Source organism: Mesoplodon mirus (genome assembly GCF_964341445.2).
Source record: "Mesoplodon mirus genome assembly, chromosome: 15".
Lineage (NCBI taxonomy): Eukaryota > Metazoa > Chordata > Mammalia > Artiodactyla > Ziphiidae > Mesoplodon > Mesoplodon mirus.
Window position 1 is genome coordinate 48,840,111 of NC_138991.1, and position 20,940 is coordinate 48,861,050.

The following is a 20,940-nucleotide window of genomic DNA, read 5'->3' on the forward strand; positions in this document are numbered from 1 at the left end:
AAGTTTTACTTTATTTCCCAGCCCACCTTCTTTTCTGTTAAAGGTCAAATGTGTAAAAACTGATGCGACATTGAGACGGGTAGAAAATACACTGTCTCTCTTAACAACTCTGCACAAGGGAGAAATGACTAAGGCTATTGTGTCTCCTTCCCTTCCCTTCCCTGAAATCAGCAGTCTAAACACTCAAGGGGCTTACAACTGCAGGTGCAAAGAGCTTTGACTCACAGGTGCAGCTTGCATTTCCTTTCTCTGTGACCTTTAAGGTCAACTGGTTAGCTTGCTTTGACCACAAATAGAGCTCTTCTTAATTCCTCTAGTACAACCTTAACTTGATATGAAGCACTTACACAGGAATGGTGTAGACAAGAAGGCAGTTTATTGTACTTTGGGGAGAAAAAAGAAAAAACATGACTCCATTTAGGGAAAAAAACAGCCATTGACACTCAGTAAGCAACACTGCCATCTAGTGGAATGGTGACACACCATCAAGATTTTCAAGACCAGGCATGAAATGTGAGCGGATTTGCTGGTTTAAATTTTCACCAAAAAATCCCGCACTTTTGAGAAGCTGGCTTTCAGAGAATCTCAGATTCTGAGAAAGTATTTTTACCTTTGAAATAAATTAATGTATGTGCTTTCTCTGATTTTGGGGCTAAAGAATGAGGTGTGTGTTTTTCAAATAGACTCTCAAATCTGGATTTCAAGGTTATGAAACACTTTGGAGCAGCCTGCCTCTTTGAACATCCGTCACTCTTGCACTCTTGTTCGGCAGTCTAAATAGCAACCCCTGATGATGACAGTTTATAAAGAAGCAAAACTCAACTATACAAGAACTACACTAAGTTTACTCATTTCCTCTATTTTTACAATCTAAGGTGCTAAGTATTTGCACTTCACTTATTTGAATTCCTGGAAAAAAGCATTAGAACACACCAATAACACTTTTGCATAAATCACATAACCCAACTCTTATGACTACACAATAACAGTGGAAGATATTGGTGTGAGGACGTGGGAATGCTGTTCTCAATGAATAATAAAGTCATTCTTCTCAAGGATTTAATTCTCCTTTATACCCAGGTGTTGCAGTAAATGTGTTGATCTGATAACTTCTATGAGCATATAAATGAGGATATTTAATGAAACACCTGGCTGACAAAAGAACTAAAGTTGTGAGAATAACATACTAATAGCCACGATCTCAAATTGGCATCTCTGTTATTACTGAGATTTTAGATTCTGGGTTAAGTGCCCTGCTCTTTGTAACATCCATAATGGTTATTGATCTTGCTAATGAGTTCCTCATTGCAACATTTCTGGATACATAGTTGGAGGCACTTGCTGATTCTAGAATGCATGAGTCTGACATGGTTTCCTCAAACCACACTCCTGGCAAACTCTAAACTCAGTTAAGGATTTCGATAAACTCAGTTAAGGATTTCGAAAGAGCCGAGTTCCGGGAAAGAGGTATACAAGTACAGAGTAAGAAGCTGAATCAAAACATTTTTAGGTTGCATTTTTGTCAGAAGACAAAACTGAATGTTTCAGTGCTGAGAACCTGAGACTGTCCAGAAAAAACAAAATTCTGAATGTAGGACAGAAGCTACCACAAAGTCAGAATCCAATGTTCCGCATTTCCGAAAACAACATGAGTTAGGGAGTGAGAGTGGTCCTCGAAGTACTGTATCTGAATAAGGTTGTTCTGAGGGTTCGTCTGGGTTGCCTGTGTTCACCACACCTTGCAGTAAGCACCCCACCCCCATCTCAAGCCTTCCTTCACCGCACATTCAAGTCGACTGCATCCTTCACATACTGCTACTATTTGGGTACCCCTGAAGCCAAAGCAATGAAAGATGCTAGGGAAGCCTTATATTAATTCAAACATGATGCCAAAGTCATCTCCAAAAAAGTTTATTAGCATGATTAAAAACATTTTCTTGAATAATGATAGAATTTCTAAACATGAAAGAGTATCAGTGGCTATATCCTATAACCAATATTTGCAACTGGATGGACAGCTTTATTGCCAGTCTTCATTTTATTAAAAACAATCCATATTTATTGGTTCCATGTGAAGTCATGACTATTGCTTTGCCTGGGAATGAGTCCCTACTGCAATTAAGTATAAAAAATATCTTCCATAATCGAAGTGTGACCTGCATTACTGAGTAAAGAGTTAATAAAAATCCTCAAAGAGTTGGGTTTTTGTTTTTTAAAAACATTCCTTTTACACACTACAAAGAAATAATTAGTATTTTGGCTTTTTAAATTCCTACATGATATTTAGAGTGGCAGTCCCCAAAGGTCCTCCCTTCACATAACTGAGAACGCAGACCCTCTTCCGGAGCATACATTCTTGGGGTGGACTGTGAAGACTTCAACCTCCACGTGTTTATACTGGTTTGAGAACAAAGACAGCGTCATCCAGAACGTAGTAGTCATTATACATGTCACCTTCACACAGGTATGGCAGTCTAGTGAAAGCTTCGATAACAAAACCAGCTTTTCTGAAAACTTCAGGCAGACTATTCACTTGTTCTTCCCAATTCTGTCCCTTGATTTCCAAAATTTCTGATGGTTTATCCCACTTGCCACCTACTAAAACAAATAAAAACATTAAGTTAAATTCTTGAACAAACAAGTTATTTAAAGAGGGAAGAGGGGAAGAACAATATTTGCTAAGGACTTGGTATGTGCCAAGCACTGGGTGCTTTGATGAATTATCTCCCAGGTGACCCAGCAGTAGGACAAAGAGAGGAAGTACAGACTTAGGAGAACTGAAGAACATGCCCCAGCCTACAAGGTTAATGAACACTGGGGCAGAAATGTAATCCCTGGTTTAACCGGACCCAAAGCCCACACTATTTTCTCTGACAGTTTTGGACAACACCCTCCCTCAGACTGACTGGTGTGTAATGGTCAATAGGTTTGGAAAACTGCTGATTAAATACTGGAAAACTGAAGCAGAGAGTAACACGTAAAATTTGAAAGACGGTTTTGGACAAATGCTAGAAAATGCCACTAGTGTAGTAAAATTATGCAACATATTAACTAGAGAGGTTTATCAGGCTGAAAATAAAAATAGGCTAATGAAAGGTTTTAATTTATAAAAACAGATCATTCAGTATGTTTTTCAAGGGAGGTCAATCCACTCTCTAACTTTTCAGAACAATTTCATAAAAGTTAAGCTCCAGAACCAGAGAGAGGCTAACACACTAGAATGGATGAATCAATCCAGCACTTCTTGGAACAGTGACTGAAGTCTATGTTATGTTAGTCATTTCCAAACCCATGAGCATCAGATGCCCAGGTACTGGGGGGCTAGAAAAGGTCTTCAAGTTCACACACATACCAAGCACTGACTACAGACACAAACACACACACACACAATAGTATATATAAATTTGGGGGTGCCTTTAGATGCTATGATGATGGAAAAAACACACAATAATACTAAAAGTGTTACTAAATTCAGACTGAGAATAACTTTCCATAAATGACAAAATATAATCAACAGGTGCCAAGAGTACAAACAGTACAGTGGGAAGATTTTTCACTCTTTTCAGTGGCCCAGCACCCTCTTTCTGGTGGAAGACAAAGCCTGGGGAAGCAGCTTTCCCTGCCTTTCTTGCAGCTAAGGCACTGGCACACGACCTAAGCTCAGAAACACTCGCCTGAGGCCTGGAAGGAGGAGCTAGTGACCCAGAGAAGTGGGGACATCAGGCTCTTCTCTGGGGAGGCGGAGCAGTGGCGTGAGACCAAGCAGCTGGGGCAGCGTTGAGCGGTACTACCGACAGGCTTTGGTCCAGCCGCAGCATCTAGTGCTTGGCGGCAGCAGTGTGCTCTTTGGATCAGTTTCATAGTATGTTTTGGGGCGTGTGTCTTGTGTGTAGACCCCCATACACGATTCTCTAGTCCTTCCAGTGACTCGCTGAGCTACCCCAAATCCTTTCAATAAATTACCCTTTGCTTAAGTCAGCCCAAGTCATTTTCTGTTGCTTACAAAGAACCTGACTGATGAAGCCCCCAAGGGGCTGGGGATGACAGAGATTCCACACATTTGTTTCACAGCACAATAAAAAGGGTCACACAAAACTGGGGCACAACTAGTTAATGGTACACAACTTAATTCTTCATTGTACTCTGATGTACTGTTCACTAATTTTTCTCTTGTCTCTACGTGAAGACACTTCCTTCTGCTTCTCCTCCATTTCCAGAAGTTACTGGCCCAGCACTAAGCACAAATTAGATGCCCCAAGACCAGCGACTGAACTGCTCTAGAAATTTAAAGTACGAATTATCCGTCAAACAATACATCCTGAGAATATGCACCACATGTAAATCAAAATCTCACTCAAAACATCTAACACTTTCGAGGATTTGTAAAATCCAAGAAAAATGTGAACATATGAACATTTAGAAATGTGCTCTAGGCTAAAATCTCAACTTTAAATGGTGAAACTGGATTACAAACAATCTTTACACAATTTCAAAAAGTTCCCGATTATGGTTCCTTAATAAGAGTTCCTCTCTTTGGTTCTTCCTTTCTTTAAAAAAAAAAAAAAAAAAGCCAACTCTCTTCAAATACACAGTCCCATCAACCACGTCACACATACACACAGAAATGGAGACTGTGAACAGAGGCAAAATCATTCTCGGTCTGGAACTCAATCTGATTCTATTTCATGTCGGTAAGGTTCTTTTATTTTTCCCTCCATTTTATTTAAATCAATTGCTACTTTTCGCCTAATTCATTTATATTTTAAGACCCTACAGATTAATTTTTAAATGTATAACATTATGGAAATTGTCTAAAGTGATAAATTTCCTTTTTTTTCTCAGAGAAACAGGTAATAAAAGAATAGCTGAGAAAAAATTTCATATTAACACTGAAAATTTCCTTTGCTCTTATGCAGCTTTAAAGAGCACCTCACCAAACAAAGGGTTGAAAAATATTCATAAAATCACATGTCAGTAATCAACAATTCAGTTCCCATACAGGCGAACTCACTCTGCACTAAACAATACTTGAATATTTTTAAAGAACAGTGCTTCAGAAAAGCTGAATTTCTATAAATTAAAGTACTTGTCATTTAAAAAAACAACTGCAATGGCTCCTTCCTTGAAGAATCATCATCTCATAATATATGGATGCCTATGCCTGTTTTTTTCTCTGTGAAAGAGTTTCCTACATCACAGTTCTAATAATCTCACCATAGTTCTAATAAATCTAATAATCTCAGATTTGCCCACAAAGTTTGGGTCATAGGGCAGGAAAGGGAGCAAAAGCTCTTAAAATTTTTTCTCATCTGTCAAGAAATATATTAAAATGTTAACAGTGATTTTGGTGGGGGTGGTGAAAGGACTATGGGTGATTTTTTTGCTTCTACTTTCAGTAATAGTCTTTTTTCCCCTAATATGTATATATTACTTCTAATATATTTTAATTAGTATTATTTTAAAGAAGAATTCTTATCTTTTAAAGATATATTTTGAAAGTTGTACAGATAAAATATCTGGAATTTGCCCTAAAATAACACAGGAGTGAAGGAGCCAGTAGGGAGAAGAGGTGAAACAACACTGGGTTGAAGTCAGGTGATGGCACAGAAGTTACTGTGCTGGTCGACTATTTCTGCATATGTTCGAAATTTTCCAAAAAGGCTTTTTTTTAGAAAGTGTCAAAAAATTAATTTTCTATGTATTTTCTAGTTTGGTCTTCAAAACTAGTAATCTTTTTTTATTCCCTCCACTAAGAAGATAAACTTTCAACCTTTTCAGAGGGTACTGTATTAAAAAAAAAAAATCCTACAGAATGTGGGCGTTCTTAACGAGAAATTTTTCACAGGAGTGGTCTGTGGTGTGACATATCACCCAAACTTCCCTTTTTTCAATAAGATGTTGCTTTACAGCATGGGGGAGGGAGCAGCAGTGTCCTCAGAGTCTGCGCTCTCACAGGAAACCACTGCAACTGGTTTTCTCCCTTCTCAGGCAGTAGTCAGAAATGAGCAGAGATATGGAACTCCAAAGTTGCAAATATTTATTTTACCCTGGAGCACTAGCTCTCCAAGAAAAATGTTAAAAGGCAGCTTCCCTGTTAAAAACTCTATGTGACAGAGGACCTGACACTGGGACACCGCTGGTTAACTTGGTGGCTCTGGCAGGCCCACTTCCATTTCAAGTTTCCATACATAATGATCACTATACCTTGTAAAGCGTTTCTTTACTTCTAAGGTGACTGAGTCTGGGTAGGAGACCTGTGCTTATAGTTATCAGGCTTAGGAGTGAAGCTAAGTCCCTCAGCTGAAGAAGTCGGGAGCCTGGTCTTCTCCAAGTGACTTTACCCTCTCATCTGGTTTACATTTATCAGGTTGCTAAAAAGCTCCCAGCTCATCTTCAATTGTACAAATACTAAAATTAAAACATGGTGAGAACAGATTTGCATCACAGATACCATGATTCTAGTTTTAATTCTTCTGTTCTGGGTCAGGACCTGTAACAAAAATGTTAGCTGACAAAAAGCTCTTCTGAAACTTACATCAGACCACTTGGATTACTTTTCAATTTCCTTTACAGTAGCAAAGGACAAAGTCAGACAAATAAGACCACATGGAAACATATAACCAGGCAAAGTCAGACTAAAAACATGCAAAAATGCCAATTTGTCTCAACCAATACTATTTCACATAGAGCCTCCCCCTTGATCCCAAAAGGGTTGAGGGGAGGTCTTCCCATTTATAAACACCTGAGTGGCTTTCCAGCTTCACATGCCTGGGATTAGATAGAAGGCCAAAGTAGGGACCCAACCTCTATAACATGAAAGCAGCAGGACGTGGTAGAGAGAGCACTGGACAGGGTATCTAATCCCGGCCCTGCTAACACATTGCTGAGATGTCCACCGTTATCTCGAAAATGGGCATATGACACTGCCCATTAATGGAATAATGGTGGCAGCAGAAATAGCTACCTTTTATTAAACACTTACTAAGACTTAGGTAAGTAAATACTCCTTAGGCATCCATGGCCTCACGTAAACTTCCCGCTAAACTCATGAGGGGCACAATACTATCCCCATTTTGCTAATGAGGAAACAGACCAGAGAACTAGGAACTGGCAGAGCTATGATCCGAACTAAAGTGTGTGCTCCATGAGCTATACTCTCATCAAATAGATGAAAGCTACAAGAGACTACAAAGCAATGTACAAGTGCCAGGAAGAAATCCAACTTGCTGGGCTGTGGCACGGCCAGCTCATTAGGCCTCTGCTCAGTAATCAAAGACACTGTAGGCTAAGCCAGGGCTACATTTTCCCAGATGTACATCTTGCCTTTCATAATGTTTCCCACTGGGACAACTAGACTCATAAAAGAACAACTGTAAATTGTCATGAATTCCTAGCAATCACAACTGCCACAAGGCCCCCCTCAAAATCCCAACTGCCCATGTGCTCAATCAGTGGGTGTGACATTTGCATGAAGGGCTTTGATACCTATTACCACATTGAATACAACACTCCTGTGAGGCCAGGGGGTACAGATGAGGAAACGGGCCCTGAGAGAGTAAGTGATCTGCATAGGGAGGTCAGAGGAAAGCTTGTACGTACACCACCTGTGTACATGTGGACCCCGAACTTCTGACTCTGGATCTGCTGTCACCTCCGCTCGTGACAATGCAGATTCCTGGGACCTCTCTGGGGCCGCCCTCAAGTACCAGACATCACTGCACAACAGCAGGCTGAGGTTAGGAAACTCAGAGAGTTAGGAAAAGTGAGGAATACCAGTGTCTACTTTTTTTTTTTAGTCTCTCAAATTTTTTTAATTGAAGTAAAGTTGATGCACAATGTTATGTAAGTTACAGGTGAACAACCTCACAATTTTTAAAGGTTCTACCCCATTCATAGTTATTATAAAATATTGGCACCAGTGTCTACTTTTACAGTCTTGTCTGTGCTGGGAGTGAGGGAAGAAAAAGAAAGCAATGGCTTTCGACAATTCTTCACCCCAAAATGTGAATAAAACGGAAGCACAAAGGGAGGTGAGAGGCCCACTAAACAGGCTCACCTGCTTCCTCCTACAGGTGCCGTGGGCAACTGTACCGTCTCGGTGGTTCAACCACCTTCCCTTGAAGTGGACTACACTCAAAAGGCTGTGACCATGCAGTGCTCCTTCTCCACAGCGGGGTGCCCTGCAGAGCGACCAACAAGCCTGTGGTTTCGTTATGGCGCTCTCCAGCCCGAGAACCTGTGCTTGGATGGATGCAGAGATGAGACAGACAAATTCACACTTGCGAATCTGGCACAAAACCAAGTTTCCCTCACTGTAAACAGGCTGGCTTTCAATGACAGTGCAATCTACATCTGTGGAATAGCCTTTCCCAGTTCAAAGGAACCGAGAGCTAAGCAGACGGGAGGAGGGACTGTGCTGGTGGTAAGAGGTTAGTCAAGACTTTTTTCCCGAACACTGCGTTCTGCTCTGCCCCCGAAATGCATCACAATACTTATATGCAGAGATTATGAGGTAAATTTGATAACTTAGTACCCGAGCCAGTGAGGAGTGTGACCTGCACACAAGCTAACGTGAAGTTTGGATTCAAGAACTCCTCCGACACCATCTCCCAGCCTCCGCAGACACAGAGTCAGGGTTATGTGGGTGCTACATTCTCTTTCCATGTCCAGACTTTACTGGCAAAGGCTGACCAACTATGTCCTCCTTTTGTATGTCACACTGATTGAAATGTGGTGATTAACGGACAGCCTTGTCAGTATCTAGTCTGGTATTGCACCATCTAGAACCAAACACTGGAGAAGCGTAAGCGATCAATAAATTGGACCCAGAAAAAAAAAATATGCATTATGGAGAATAAACACAAATTTTAGGTGAAGCCACTGGGGGATCCCTGACCCTATGCAGACCCTTCTGGGATCCCCAGAAGGGTCTGCATAGATAATGAATAGACAAAAGGTCGGTGTGGCTCTGGCTTCTTGAGATTTACTAAAATCCATGACAATTTCCTCATGCAAGTGAGGACGCTGAGCCTAGCTAAGTTCTGTAAATTAAGAAATTAAGAGATTTCAGAGGAAAAGCTTCACGTGACTCTGGGGGAAGAAAGAGAAGAGCAGCAACTCGTGCTTTTTTTCCAGACCTCTCTCCTTTAAAGAAACTCTGCTATGATGAGCACTGAGATCATTAAAACGTAAACTCAAATTAACCAGCCTTTTGGTTTTAAAACAGGACTTTGAGGAGCCCAGATGGTCCTGTATTTTAACCCCTGCTTTGGTGTTCTAATGGCCTTTTGATAGTCCACTGTCATTTAACCTTAGTTTATTCTCACCTGTAAGGTAAATTATAAATGCGTTAATGCACATAAAGCACTTTTAATGATGCATAGCAAGTGCTCAATAAATATTAGCTATAGATATTAAAACAAACACACAACAGCTTTGGAGATTTGTATAGCTCACTGCATGCATTCGTCTTCTATAAAAAATATTAGACAGAAGAAAAATGGTTTGTAAAGAGATGAAGGTTTCAAACCTGCAAGCTTATGTGAAGAAACATTCTTCTTGAGGAGCAGGAATGAAAGTACCACTAAGACAGACAAGGCAATTTCCTTTTCTCCAGAGCTCCTCATTTCACACTTGAAACTTTTTAAGTTTTACAGATATGGTTGATTTGTTAGTTTCACAAGAAAAATGTATGTTGTATAAACTGAGTTCACAGGATAAGCATCTATGGGAAATTTAGTTGAAAAGTACAAGTTATTCAGATAACAATTATAAATCTAAATGGATTTTGTATTTCAAATACTCAGGTACTTGAAGACATTCAAGTTACTTCATCACTACCTAGGGCACAGGACACTTCCTGCAAGGAGGGAGAAATTCAGAATGGGCAAATGGATTCAATAGTTCCACTTCCAGAACTTTATTAGAAATAAGGGGCACATATAACAATGCCTGTCTTTTAAGCATGCAGTGAGCACTAAAATCTCAATGTACAGCCTTCTCAGGTTCTTAGAGAACTGCACTGTTCAGCTATGTGTACTAAACAGTTCAAGGTTATAAATACACGGGGGAAAGTATCTTAACTCCATAAACAGACTCTTGGTGACACTTGTACATCATATCTACTAAAAGAAACTTTAAACACCCTTGAACAAACCCTTAATGTTTATCTAACTTTAAGCAAAACTTTATATAAAAAGTGATTCTTAACATTATGACAAGTAATTAATTGAATTTTTAAAAATTTTAAGTTTTAAAAATGAATAACATGTTGGGCATAATACATTTAAAGAACTAATGAACTGGCTTTAACTATATCATACACTTGAGTACTTTCTGAATCAAGAGACCCTGAATAAATTTTTATATGAATAGCCAAATAGAATAAGTTCATGTTTCACCTCTAACATGTAGTTTCGATTATACTTTATACATATATTTGCAATAATAGCTTCAATAGTGACTGTGGTTCTTTCTGTATCTGTAATTAACAAAGAGACGAAGGTTCTCAGCAAGGAACTGCAGAGTCTCCTGACGGCCCTCTTATCACTGCTCTCTATCTACGTTACTGGTGTATTCGTGTTCTTCATCGTCCTCACCAAAGTAAGTCAAATTTCTTGCATTAGATGTCCTTATGGCCTTAAATATTATCATAAGGAAATAATTTCCATCTCTCCACATGTTGGGAGCCTCAGAAATAGCTCATCTAATTAATATTGTCCTTTGCATTTGCAGGAAATACCACCTGCAGAAGAGGTCTGTAGAAGAAAGCAAAGACTTTCATCACTGAAATTATTAACCAGAGTACACAATTTACAGGGTTTTCTTTTTAAAACCCAGTAATATGGGAATAAGAGACCCTTCTTTATAACCATCATACACATGCTACTTTCCACTGGTGGGGGAGGTATGAAAGGGCTAAGAACAATCTTTAAGAGCAAAAAAAAGTTAAAAGAGATTAGAAACTGCCTTTAAATATCTTTAAAAGGCCTAAAGATTTTGAGAAAGACTATCTTCTGGTTATTCACATGCTACAAGAGGGGGTATGTATATGTTATATTAGGATTACTATAAATCCTACAATCAATATCAGTTTGAGCTATTTTATTAATAAAGCATCTCAGAAATGACATGAAAATTATTAACTCTTACTGCATTACCATTTAAATATTAAGTTAGTTTAACCTTATTATGGTATGAGATCTCTGCCACAACTGTTGTGAGTACATAAAGTGTCTTATAAGACTCTCCTTTTCTTCTTGACAGTCAAAATCTAACACTCTAAGAAAGAAAGAAACAGAAGATCCACAAAAGGTACAGACCAATGCTTGTAAAATATCTTTCGAATTGTAGTTGTAACTACTTCAAATCCAAAATAATTTAAGAAACTCAGAACATCATCAAAGAACAACTTGCAACCACAGATACTGTTTCCTATTGTTGAGAAAAATGATAATCTCAAGTGGTAACATATGTGGTAAATTGATAGTTCTCAATCATAAATTCTACTTACTGTACTCAAAATACAAGAGTTAACTGTAGGTATAGATGTGTTGGGCAGGGTAGTTTCTGAGACTGGTGGCAATAAAGAAAGAAAAGGCTCAGATGATGTGCAATAATCATTGCTTTTAGTCCTGAGAGAGATACATTTTTTTCTTATTTGTATTTATAGAAAAAGAGTGCTCGGCGTATTTTTCAGGAAATTGCTCAAGAACTATATACGAAGAGACACATGGAAATAAGCCAACAACCTGTAAGTGTAAAATATCAAAAAAGATATAAAGCATGTTTAACTAAAAAAAACTCAGCTGCCAACAACCTATCGATAATCAAGTTTTCCTTTACAAACGTCTGAAAGAGGATTTTCACAAAATGCATTTTTATATAGAACTTGTTTTGATAAATACATAACAAAGGTCATCTGATGCAATATTCAATAGACACCAGGCTGGCATCTTAGTGACATGAAATCTTTCAGAAACACATTGGATACAGGCAATGTTTTCAGTACAGACAAGGATGCTTTTGTGGGTTGAAAGCTACTTTGTACTGTATCTTGCATGCAGTAGTAAGCATTAAGTAGATGTTGCAAACATTTGTGGATCAAATTATATAGAAAACTTACTTGTTCACATTAAAAAAGATACAGCTAATAAAAATAAGAAATGAGGGGTTTTTTTTCAGTCTTTGGGGTTGCAGTCATAGGAAGAATACATCTATATTGACTACAATACATTCTGATAGTGTTTCTTTAAAGTCCTATATAAACAGGTTTTTCAAACAAGACATTGTTTTAGAGCCAGGAGAGCAGATGGTTTCCATGATTCATGATCAAACTGCTCAGGTTTAAATTAAAATGTATACAAAATAATGAACTTATATACTAGTAAAGATATTTTCCTCTTAAACAGCAGCCAAGAGGTCAAATGAAACAGAATTCTGATATGAGGTGTGGTTTTTTTTTTGCTTTGTTTTGTTTTGTTATTTATTTATTTATTTATTTATTTATTTATTTATTTATTTATGGCTGCGTGGGGTCTTTGTTGCTACGTGCGGACTTTCTCTAGCTGCAGCGAGCGGGGGCTACTCTTCGTGGCGATGCACAGGCTTCTCATTGGGTGGCTTCTCTTGTTGCGGAGCACGGGCTCTAGGCACACAGGCTTCAGTAGTTGCGGCACGCAGGCTCAGTAGTTGTGGTTCGTGGGCTCTAGAGTGCAGGCTCAGTAGTTATGGCGCACGGGCTTAGTTGCTCCGCGACATGTGGGATCTTCCCAGACCAAGGCTCGAACCCGTGTCCCCTGCATTGGCAGGCGGATTCTTGACCACTGTGCCACCAGGGAAGGGAAGCCCCCTGAGGTGTGTTTTCTAAAATCCGATTTCTGAAAAGGATTTTCATCCAGGAAAGAATATCATCTACGTAGTCACTTCATCCTTCAATGTATATACAAATACATAGAGAAGTGGCCTAATTACCTAAGATGTCACTCTGAATAATTATACATGCCTTTTCATACTCTTTTCTTATTGATGCTGGGGCATCTTTATCAGCAAAGAGACCAAGTTAAATGGCCTGAAGACAGGCCTGGGAGTAGGAATTTCAAAGCTCTAAGCCAGGGCTTTGACAATGGCATCTGAACAAGAAAATTATTCTTGGGACTCCTCTGGTGGCGCAGTGGTTAAGAATCCGCCTGGCAATGCAGGGGACACGGGTTTGAGCCCTGGTCCGGGAAGATCCCACATGCCGCGGAGCAACTAAGCCCGTGCGCCACAACTACTGAGCCTGCGCTCTAGAGCCCGCGAGCCACAACTACTGAAGCCCATGTGCCTAGAGCCCGTGCTCCACAACAAGAGAAACCACCATGATGAGAGGCCCGCGCACTGCAATGAAGAGTAGCCCCCGCTCACCGCAACTAGAGAAAGCCCATGTGCAGCAACGAGGACCCAACGCAGCCCTAAATAAATAAATAAATAAATAAATTTATTTAAAAAAAAAAAAAGAAGAAAATTATTCTTCAGTTCCCCTATCTTACTCCAAATAAAGGGAAAATGGTAACTGGACCTTTAAGGTTACTGGAAGGGTATTTAGGACCCAGAATGCAAGATGGCACTGTAGTTTGTATGTTGCTTGTAGTGTGGGGTTATTGGTTACATAACTTAAAATATGGCTTATTATTTACTATTGCAGCAGGAGAAAGACGACACTTATGAAAATAGAAGAGCACTTTCTAACTATGAAAGACCATAGAAATCTTCTGATTTTCAATTAAGTCACTGAAAATCCAACTCCAGAAGTTATGGAAGTGTTAATGGACATACACTGATCAGGGTTTTTTAAAAAACAATTTAAAGTAAATGGAAAAGTCAACTGGCTACAAGAAGGATGCCAGAGTATAAGGAAACTATTACTAAGAGTAATTATCACAATACTAAAACCCAACAAAATGCAACTGAAAAATACTTTCCTAATTTGCTAGGAGAATTCTAAGCAGTCAAACATCTTCAAAAACTTTCAGTTGTAGCATATATCCTATATTTGTTTCATTCAACATATGAGGTGCACCACATGATGACTGTTACCCTGAAGAAGATTTGAAGTCACACCATGTGCCTCAGTCTTGCATGGAAGAATTGTCTCTACGGTGTGTAGAAGTGATGGGCCATTTAGACTAAGTTGGCAGGGAAGGAGGATGGAGGGAGGAAGGAGAGTGGCAAAATTTGAGTGGGAAAAAATCATCTTGAAAAGTATTCTGTAGCAAAAATTATTTCCTCTGGTACTGCAATGGGGCAATGGTATAGAGCACATTTTCCTACCAGGGCATGCAAAATAACTTACATCATGCTACCGACAAAAAGTGAGACCAGAATAGAATACAGAGTAAGAATACAATAACTAAAATACAGAAAATCCAAAGCAGAAGGTTCAACCAGAAAACACCTCAGAACAAATAAGCCACATCCGACTCTAGATGTCAGTCTCGTGCCAAACAACAGCACCAGGGAAGGATTCGGCAATGCACTGTTCCTGACAATGCCCTTGCAATACTGATTTTTTTTTCTCTTTTAATAAGTCATTGTATTACACACACACACACACACACAAATATCCATATGTGCACATACATACACACTTATACAAACCTACACTTTATACATAGCTGGGATCATACTAAGTATATAGTTTTGTATTGTACATTGCAATGTTGATTTTTAACCAACTTAGGAGGGAAATGTTAGGTAAGGGACTGGGTATACAGCAAGGATGTTTATGGCACTCATTACCATCTCACTAAGAAAACATGTTATGAATTGTTCTCTGAAAGCTACTTCTGTGTTAAAAAAATCTATTTAAAGTACCTACAAGTATATGTTCATTACTAAACATGAATTACAACCTATTATGTTTATTTCATTAAAGTGCTTCTCTTAAGCTGGTATAAAATGAGATGTATTCTTATTTTTAAAACCCAGATCAAATTTTAGAATATTTTAAGATCCCTTGAAAGCGTTTTGTACTAATGGTTTAAATCAGTAATCTCTAACCTTTCTAATCACATGTGCCAGGAAAAATGGAAAGGGGAGAGAGGGGAGCACATAACCTCATTTTATTTGTGTGTAGGATGTATATACGTGTGAGTGCATGTGTGTGATTTATATAGTGTATGCATATACACTTATGTGTGTATATATGTATACACAAAAATAGAAATTAAACAATGGGCATTAAAAGTAATGTAAATAAAAATGTTAATATTTTCTTCCTATATCCCAAAATAAATTGTCTTGTGTACTCCCTCCACTTTGAGAGCACTGGCCTGGCTGAAATAAATGAACTTCCAAACCAGATGGCAAAAAAGGTAACCACTAACGCCATCTAGGTGAATAGAAGAAGTGTTGGATTCGATCATTTCCTTTTCATTTCTGAGAATCATTACTTGGTACTTTCAGGGCTGAAAATATACTGTTCTTTGTGTAACTAACAAGAAAACAAAATCCCTAAGACAAATTCATATTTGATTCAGATTAAATCTTTGCCAATACAACCAAAGACTGTGTTTCAAAGATTGATTTTTAAGCTAAAATTTGGAATACACTTTTCCAAGTAGTTATATTCCCTGAGGTCATATATGAGCACCTGATGTATATATAATATTCATTCTTTTATCCATCCATGTAGCCAACAATATTTATTGAGTGCTATACTATTATGCAACCAAAGGCCTCTTTTGCAGGCTATCCTTGGGCCTCACTGAACTCGTCCTCGCCTGTGAACCCCACCTTGTTCACATCTTCATGCTTTTGCACATGCCATTCCCTCTGCCTGGTAAAATGCTCCACAGATACAAACAGGTCAAATGTCACCTACATGAAAACTTCCCTAGCAGTTAATGGATCTTTCCTTCTCTAAACTGATAGTACTTTGTCATGTTTCTTATCAGACTATCCTGCCATTGTCTGTTTACATCTTCTGAACTATTCTGTAAGTATTTTAAAACTAGAAGCACATGTCTCATTTCTTTTTATTTCTACTGCCTAGCACTGCCTGGTACATAGTAGGCTCTTAAATGCCTTTATATGAATGCAATTGAACGATGTTTCTATAGAAAAATATTTTTTCAGCATTTCAACTAAGATATGAAGCACACTTCACTCCCCAGCCATTGATTCTCACCCCTCTTCATAAGGACTGTTCACTGAATCCCTAACATTAATTTTCCTGCTATCTGAGCATCCAGAATTCTCACTGGAAGGGATTAAGCTATAGCTTTCTGTTTAGATTTATATTTCCCAAGACAATGAAAAGAAAATAATATTAAAACAACTTGGAGACGAAAATGGACAGACATGGTTCTAGTGTCTATACACCCTACCCTCTAGAAAAGAGCACTTAAACCCACATACCAAAAGCCTAAACGAGATTTTCAGAATAAGTCATTTCTTTCTCTCTACTATATAAGACCTGAGAGAGTCTGAAGCCCTGGGCTAATAGGCATATAGTTAAGTGTCTGTGGAGTCGAGTCACATAAACTGATGGAAAAGGTACAGATTCTGAGACCAAGTTAAAATGCAAAAACATTGACAAATACTTCAAAGTGAAGAACTGTGAACAAATCTGATCAATGAAGCTACAAATAAAAGCAAAGTAACGGAATAGGATGCAATGAAAAAATCTAACATGTATCAAATACCAATACTGAGATAGACAAGGTTGGGCACTATCCTTTAAATTACGTTATTTAATCTTCACAACAAACCTCAAGGTAGGTGTTAGCCCCATTTTTACAGATGAAACACTAAGCTTAATGAGAGGCTCAGGTAATAAGGGCTGACCCCTATTTCAAAACACGTCAGCCCTCAAAGCCCATGCTCTTTCAACAAAGCAGTCCAGCCAGAGTCTTGCTTATTTCTATTTAGACTGATGGGAACTTTAAGACTTAACATGTCTCATTTAATCTGAACAATGACCCTGAAAGAAAGTGAGAAAGTTGCCAGTGGCTACCTCTCAAAACCCATAGGCTTGGCTGGTTTCACAGGAGAATTCTACCAAATTTCCAAAAGTAGATAACCATAATGCTATTTAAACAGTTCCAGAACGTTAGAAAGAACTTAGAAACTATTTTTTACAAAACCAGCAGAACATTGATACCAAAACATGACAAAGATAACATCCTCCAAATAAAAGATCAGTTCAGACCAACTATCATTTTTCAATAATATTAATGCTAATATTTTTATTTAGAGTTTTTGTAAATACAATCTAGTGGTGCATACAAGACTATTCTGCCTAAGCCCAGAGATGCAAGAGTGGATATGTATTAGAAAAGTACTATTAATTTAATAAGCCAATGGAGAAAAAACCCTATCTCTATAGATGTTGAAAACACAGGTGGCAAATTCAACATTGATTCCTGATTTTTTTAAGCTCTTAATAAAATAGGATTTTTTAAAAATATGTATTTCAAGCCAAACAGCAATCTCAAGCCAAAGACAGAATCATATTTAAAGTATTTTTTCATTAAGGTAAAAAACAAATCAAAATTTTCCACCATTTTTTTCTTTAACATTTTCTGGAAATAACTACAAATTCACTTGCACCAAAAAAAAAAAAAGTCTAAAAATGAGAAGTATTAAACCATCTGCAGATGCTATAACTGTATTAAAAAAAAACCCCAAGAGAATCAATGCTGAAAACTATTGGACACACTAAAATAATCCAATAAGATAAATGGTTACAAAACTGGTACACACACACACACACACACACACAAAACAATTGCTTGTCTGTGTATGCATAATATCCACTCTAAAATATGATGGGAGAGCCATTTGAGACAACATGAATGAACTTGTAGGACATTATGCTAACTCAAATAAACTAGACACAGAAGGACAAATACTATATGATCACACTTATATGTGGAATTGAAACAAGTCAAACTTGCAGAACCAGAGAAGAGAACGTTGGTTGCCAGGAGCTGGTGGGTGGGGGAAATAAGAAGATGTTGGTCAGAGGATACAAACTTTCAGTTATAAGATGAAAAAGTTCTGGTGATCTAATGTACGGCCTGGTGACTACAGTTAATAATACTGAACTGTATACTTTAAATTTGCTAAAAGAATAGATCTTAAGTGTTCTCATCACACACACACACACACACAAAAGGTAACTATGTGAGGTAATGGATGTGCTAATTAACTTGATTGCAGTAATCATTTCACAATGTATACGTATACTAAATCATCATGTTGAACACCTTACACAAAAATGTTTGTCAATTATATAAAGCTGGGAAAATTTTTAAATTTTTTTAACCATGAAGGAAGAAAAATTCCTATTTATAATATCTCACACACACACACCATTAGAATAAATCTAACAAAACTTGTGCAGAACATTTATGAAGAAAATTTTGTTACTAATGAACATAACTAAATAAATTGAAAGACATTCTATTATTAGCTAAGAAGACTCAATACTCCCTAAATTAACCGATAAATTTAATATAGGGGAACTAGGCAAGTTAGTGCTAAAGTTGATCTGTTAAACAAATAAGCCAAGAAAAATCTAAGAGAAACTGATTAAGAAAGACTAGTGTTATGATACTAACAAGAATGATAAAGTTACAGTAATTAAAGTAGTTTGGTATTGGCACACATATAGAGAACAGAACCAAACACATTATAGGACTTTAGTCTATGATTTAGGTGGCATTTCAAAGCATTGGGGAAAAGATGATTACTCAATAAATGGTATTAGGACCACAGTGTAGCTATCTGGAAAACTCACTCTTTAACAAGCAGTTCCACTCCTAGAAATGTATCATCCAGATAACCATAAACCTTACTTCCTTCAGCCTTTTCCCTACATCACCCTCTAAGAGAGGCCCTTCCCTGAGCACCCTCTTTAAAATTATAGCACCCAAACCCAACCCCCAATTCCAAGAAGCCCCTGTTTTGCTTTTATTGTTTATTTTTCTCCATAACATTTATCACCAACAACATGCCATTTGTTTACGGTCTGTCTTCCTCATTAGAACATAAGCTCCATGAGGACAAGGATATTTGTATGTTTTTTGTTCATTTATCTCCAGCATCACTCAGTAAACACTTTTTAAATGATAAAGATATTCTGTGGCATAAGAGTATCCCTTCCGGGCCTCCCTGGTGGCGCAGTGGTTGAGAGTCCGCCTGCCGATGCAGGGGATACGGGTTCGTGCCCCGGTCTGGGAGGATCCCATATGCCGCGGAGCGGCTGGGCCCGTGAGCCATGGCCGCTGAGCCTGTGCTCCGCAACGGGAGAGGCCACAACAGTGAGAGGCCCGCGTACGGAAAAAAAAAAAAAAAAAAAAAAAAAAAAAAAAAAAAAAGAGTATCCCTTCCACCTTCACTGCAAGCTCAGTCTCACAGTGTAAATATGCTCAGGCCAGACTCCCTCCCCAGACCTGCATCACAATTGTCCTAACCTGCCTGCCAGTTGCTGGTTGGGCAGGGCATGTGCCCCCATCCTTGCCGATGGGAAAAAGTGCGATGTGCCAGGGAGATTTCTGGAAAAGGTTTCCATCACTTTAGGAAAAAAAAAAAGTATGGGAGAAAATGCCTCTTTCTTTCCAAGACTCTGTCATGCCTACTCATGATGCTTGGCGCTGCATCAGCCATTTTGTAATTGCGAGGGGAATGTCAACACACTGAAGATGAAGAAATGAAAGCAAGTTCTGAACTTCAGTGGACACTTTCATCACTGAATTAACCAACCTTGGAATCACTTTTCTAAAATAAACTCTTAATTTTTAAAAGCTACTTTTAGTTGCTCCTTCTGTTTCTTGAAGCAGAAAACATCCTGATACCTACTTACAGGTGTGCAAAAGACTTGCCTAAGAATGTTCATTTCACTTGTAAATATTTATAAAGCAAACTGCTGGTACCTAAAAGTAATAAGTCAACAGAGGCCTCCTCTAGTAAAGTTACCAAATGCCCAGCAGTGTGCTGGTAAAGGTTTACCAATCAGCTAGGAGAAGGGAGAGACTATTTGTAGAGTTTGCCAATTTCCATGGTGTAAGTACTCCCATTGAGGTCAATTTCAATAATGGCCGAGTTTAACAACCAGTTCACTAAATTCCTGCCAAGATAACAATCAGCTCTCCTGAGCCAGTAAAACCAGCTCCAGCACACCACTGCTTACACGTAGACAAGGATGTAGATACTTACGCACTAGAAAGGAATAATTGCCTAGACACACTTAAGTGGAAAAGGGCAATGAAACTATTTATAATGGGCTTTAATTATAGAATCAATTTTTTCATGTTCACACATATTTGCATAGACTATCTTTAAAAAACTATTCAAGAAACCTGAACAAGATTGTGTAAAGAGTGGATAAGAAACCTCATTTTATACTCTCTTGCAAGCTGCTTGAACTCTTTTTTACCATGAATTATCTTTTCATAAAAATTACAGTTTTGAAAAATTAAACATCACTAAATTTTCATTTTTGCAAAATAAGTCTCCTTTTCTTGATTACATACTTTGACCCTTTTTGATGCTTAAAACAATTCTCACTAGATTTAATAAGCCCCAACCAGTACTGGGTCAGTAAACCAAACAAACTGAAATTACAAAGATACATTTTGCATTTTTTCCCTAAATTAACCTAAGCAACAAAATTGCTGTGGTTCAACTTCAAGACAAATCAAAAAAATTACACAAGTAATCATTTCATCTACAACTGTTTTTGTTAAAAAATAAATTAAGCCAAGTGTGAAAAGTACACTCACATATCCTTAAACCAGCCCCATATACGTGAACTCACAGCAAGATCACTTTGCACCTCCTGGGTCTTCACACAGTGTCACATGGAAATCATCAGGATCTAATTAGTGACTTAGAGAAAGGAAGCAATAATAGAGTGCCACAAGCGGTCTACAAAACTTATAGGTCACTAAAAGT

At 38.1% G+C, this 20,940-nt stretch overlaps 2 protein-coding genes across 8 annotated transcripts in view; one reads left to right on the forward strand and one right to left on the reverse strand.

Annotated features, from left to right (window-relative positions):
- Positions 1 to 1,895: 1,895 nt before the first annotated feature.
- METTL9 (methyltransferase 9, His-X-His N1(pi)-histidine) overlaps positions 1,896 to 20,940 on the reverse strand; it is a 43,380-nt gene continuing 24,335 nt past the window's right edge. For 2 of the 4 annotated variants that reach the window (XM_082644684.1, XM_082644686.1), the window contains exon 5: positions 1,896 to 2,598. In XM_082644684.1, coding sequence (XP_082500810.1) covers positions 2,393 to 2,598 — 206 coding nt within the window. In that variant the 3' untranslated portion in view covers positions 1,896 to 2,392. The remainder of the gene's footprint in view (positions 2,599 to 20,940) is intronic. The other 2 variants (XM_082644685.1, XM_082644687.1) reach the window with 2 other exon arrangements.
- On the forward strand, positions 2,605 to 15,540 carry IGSF6 (immunoglobulin superfamily member 6). 4 transcript variants are annotated; one of them, XM_082644690.1, is made up of 7 exons: positions 2,605 to 4,691; positions 8,073 to 8,429; positions 10,496 to 10,602; positions 10,735 to 10,755; positions 11,266 to 11,313; positions 11,672 to 11,752; positions 13,685 to 15,540. In XM_082644690.1, exons 1-7 carry the CDS (start codon positions 4,625 to 4,627, stop codon positions 13,742 to 13,744), a joined length of 741 nt encoding a protein of 246 aa, XP_082500816.1. In that variant the 5' UTR covers positions 2,605 to 4,624; the 3' UTR covers positions 13,745 to 15,540. The 4 variants fall into 4 exon arrangements, with proteins under 4 accessions (XP_082500816.1, XP_082500817.1, XP_082500814.1 ...); XM_082644691.1 differs by lacking the exon at positions 10,735 to 10,755; XM_082644688.1 differs by lacking the exon at positions 13,685 to 15,540 and having other exon boundaries at positions 11,672 to 12,696.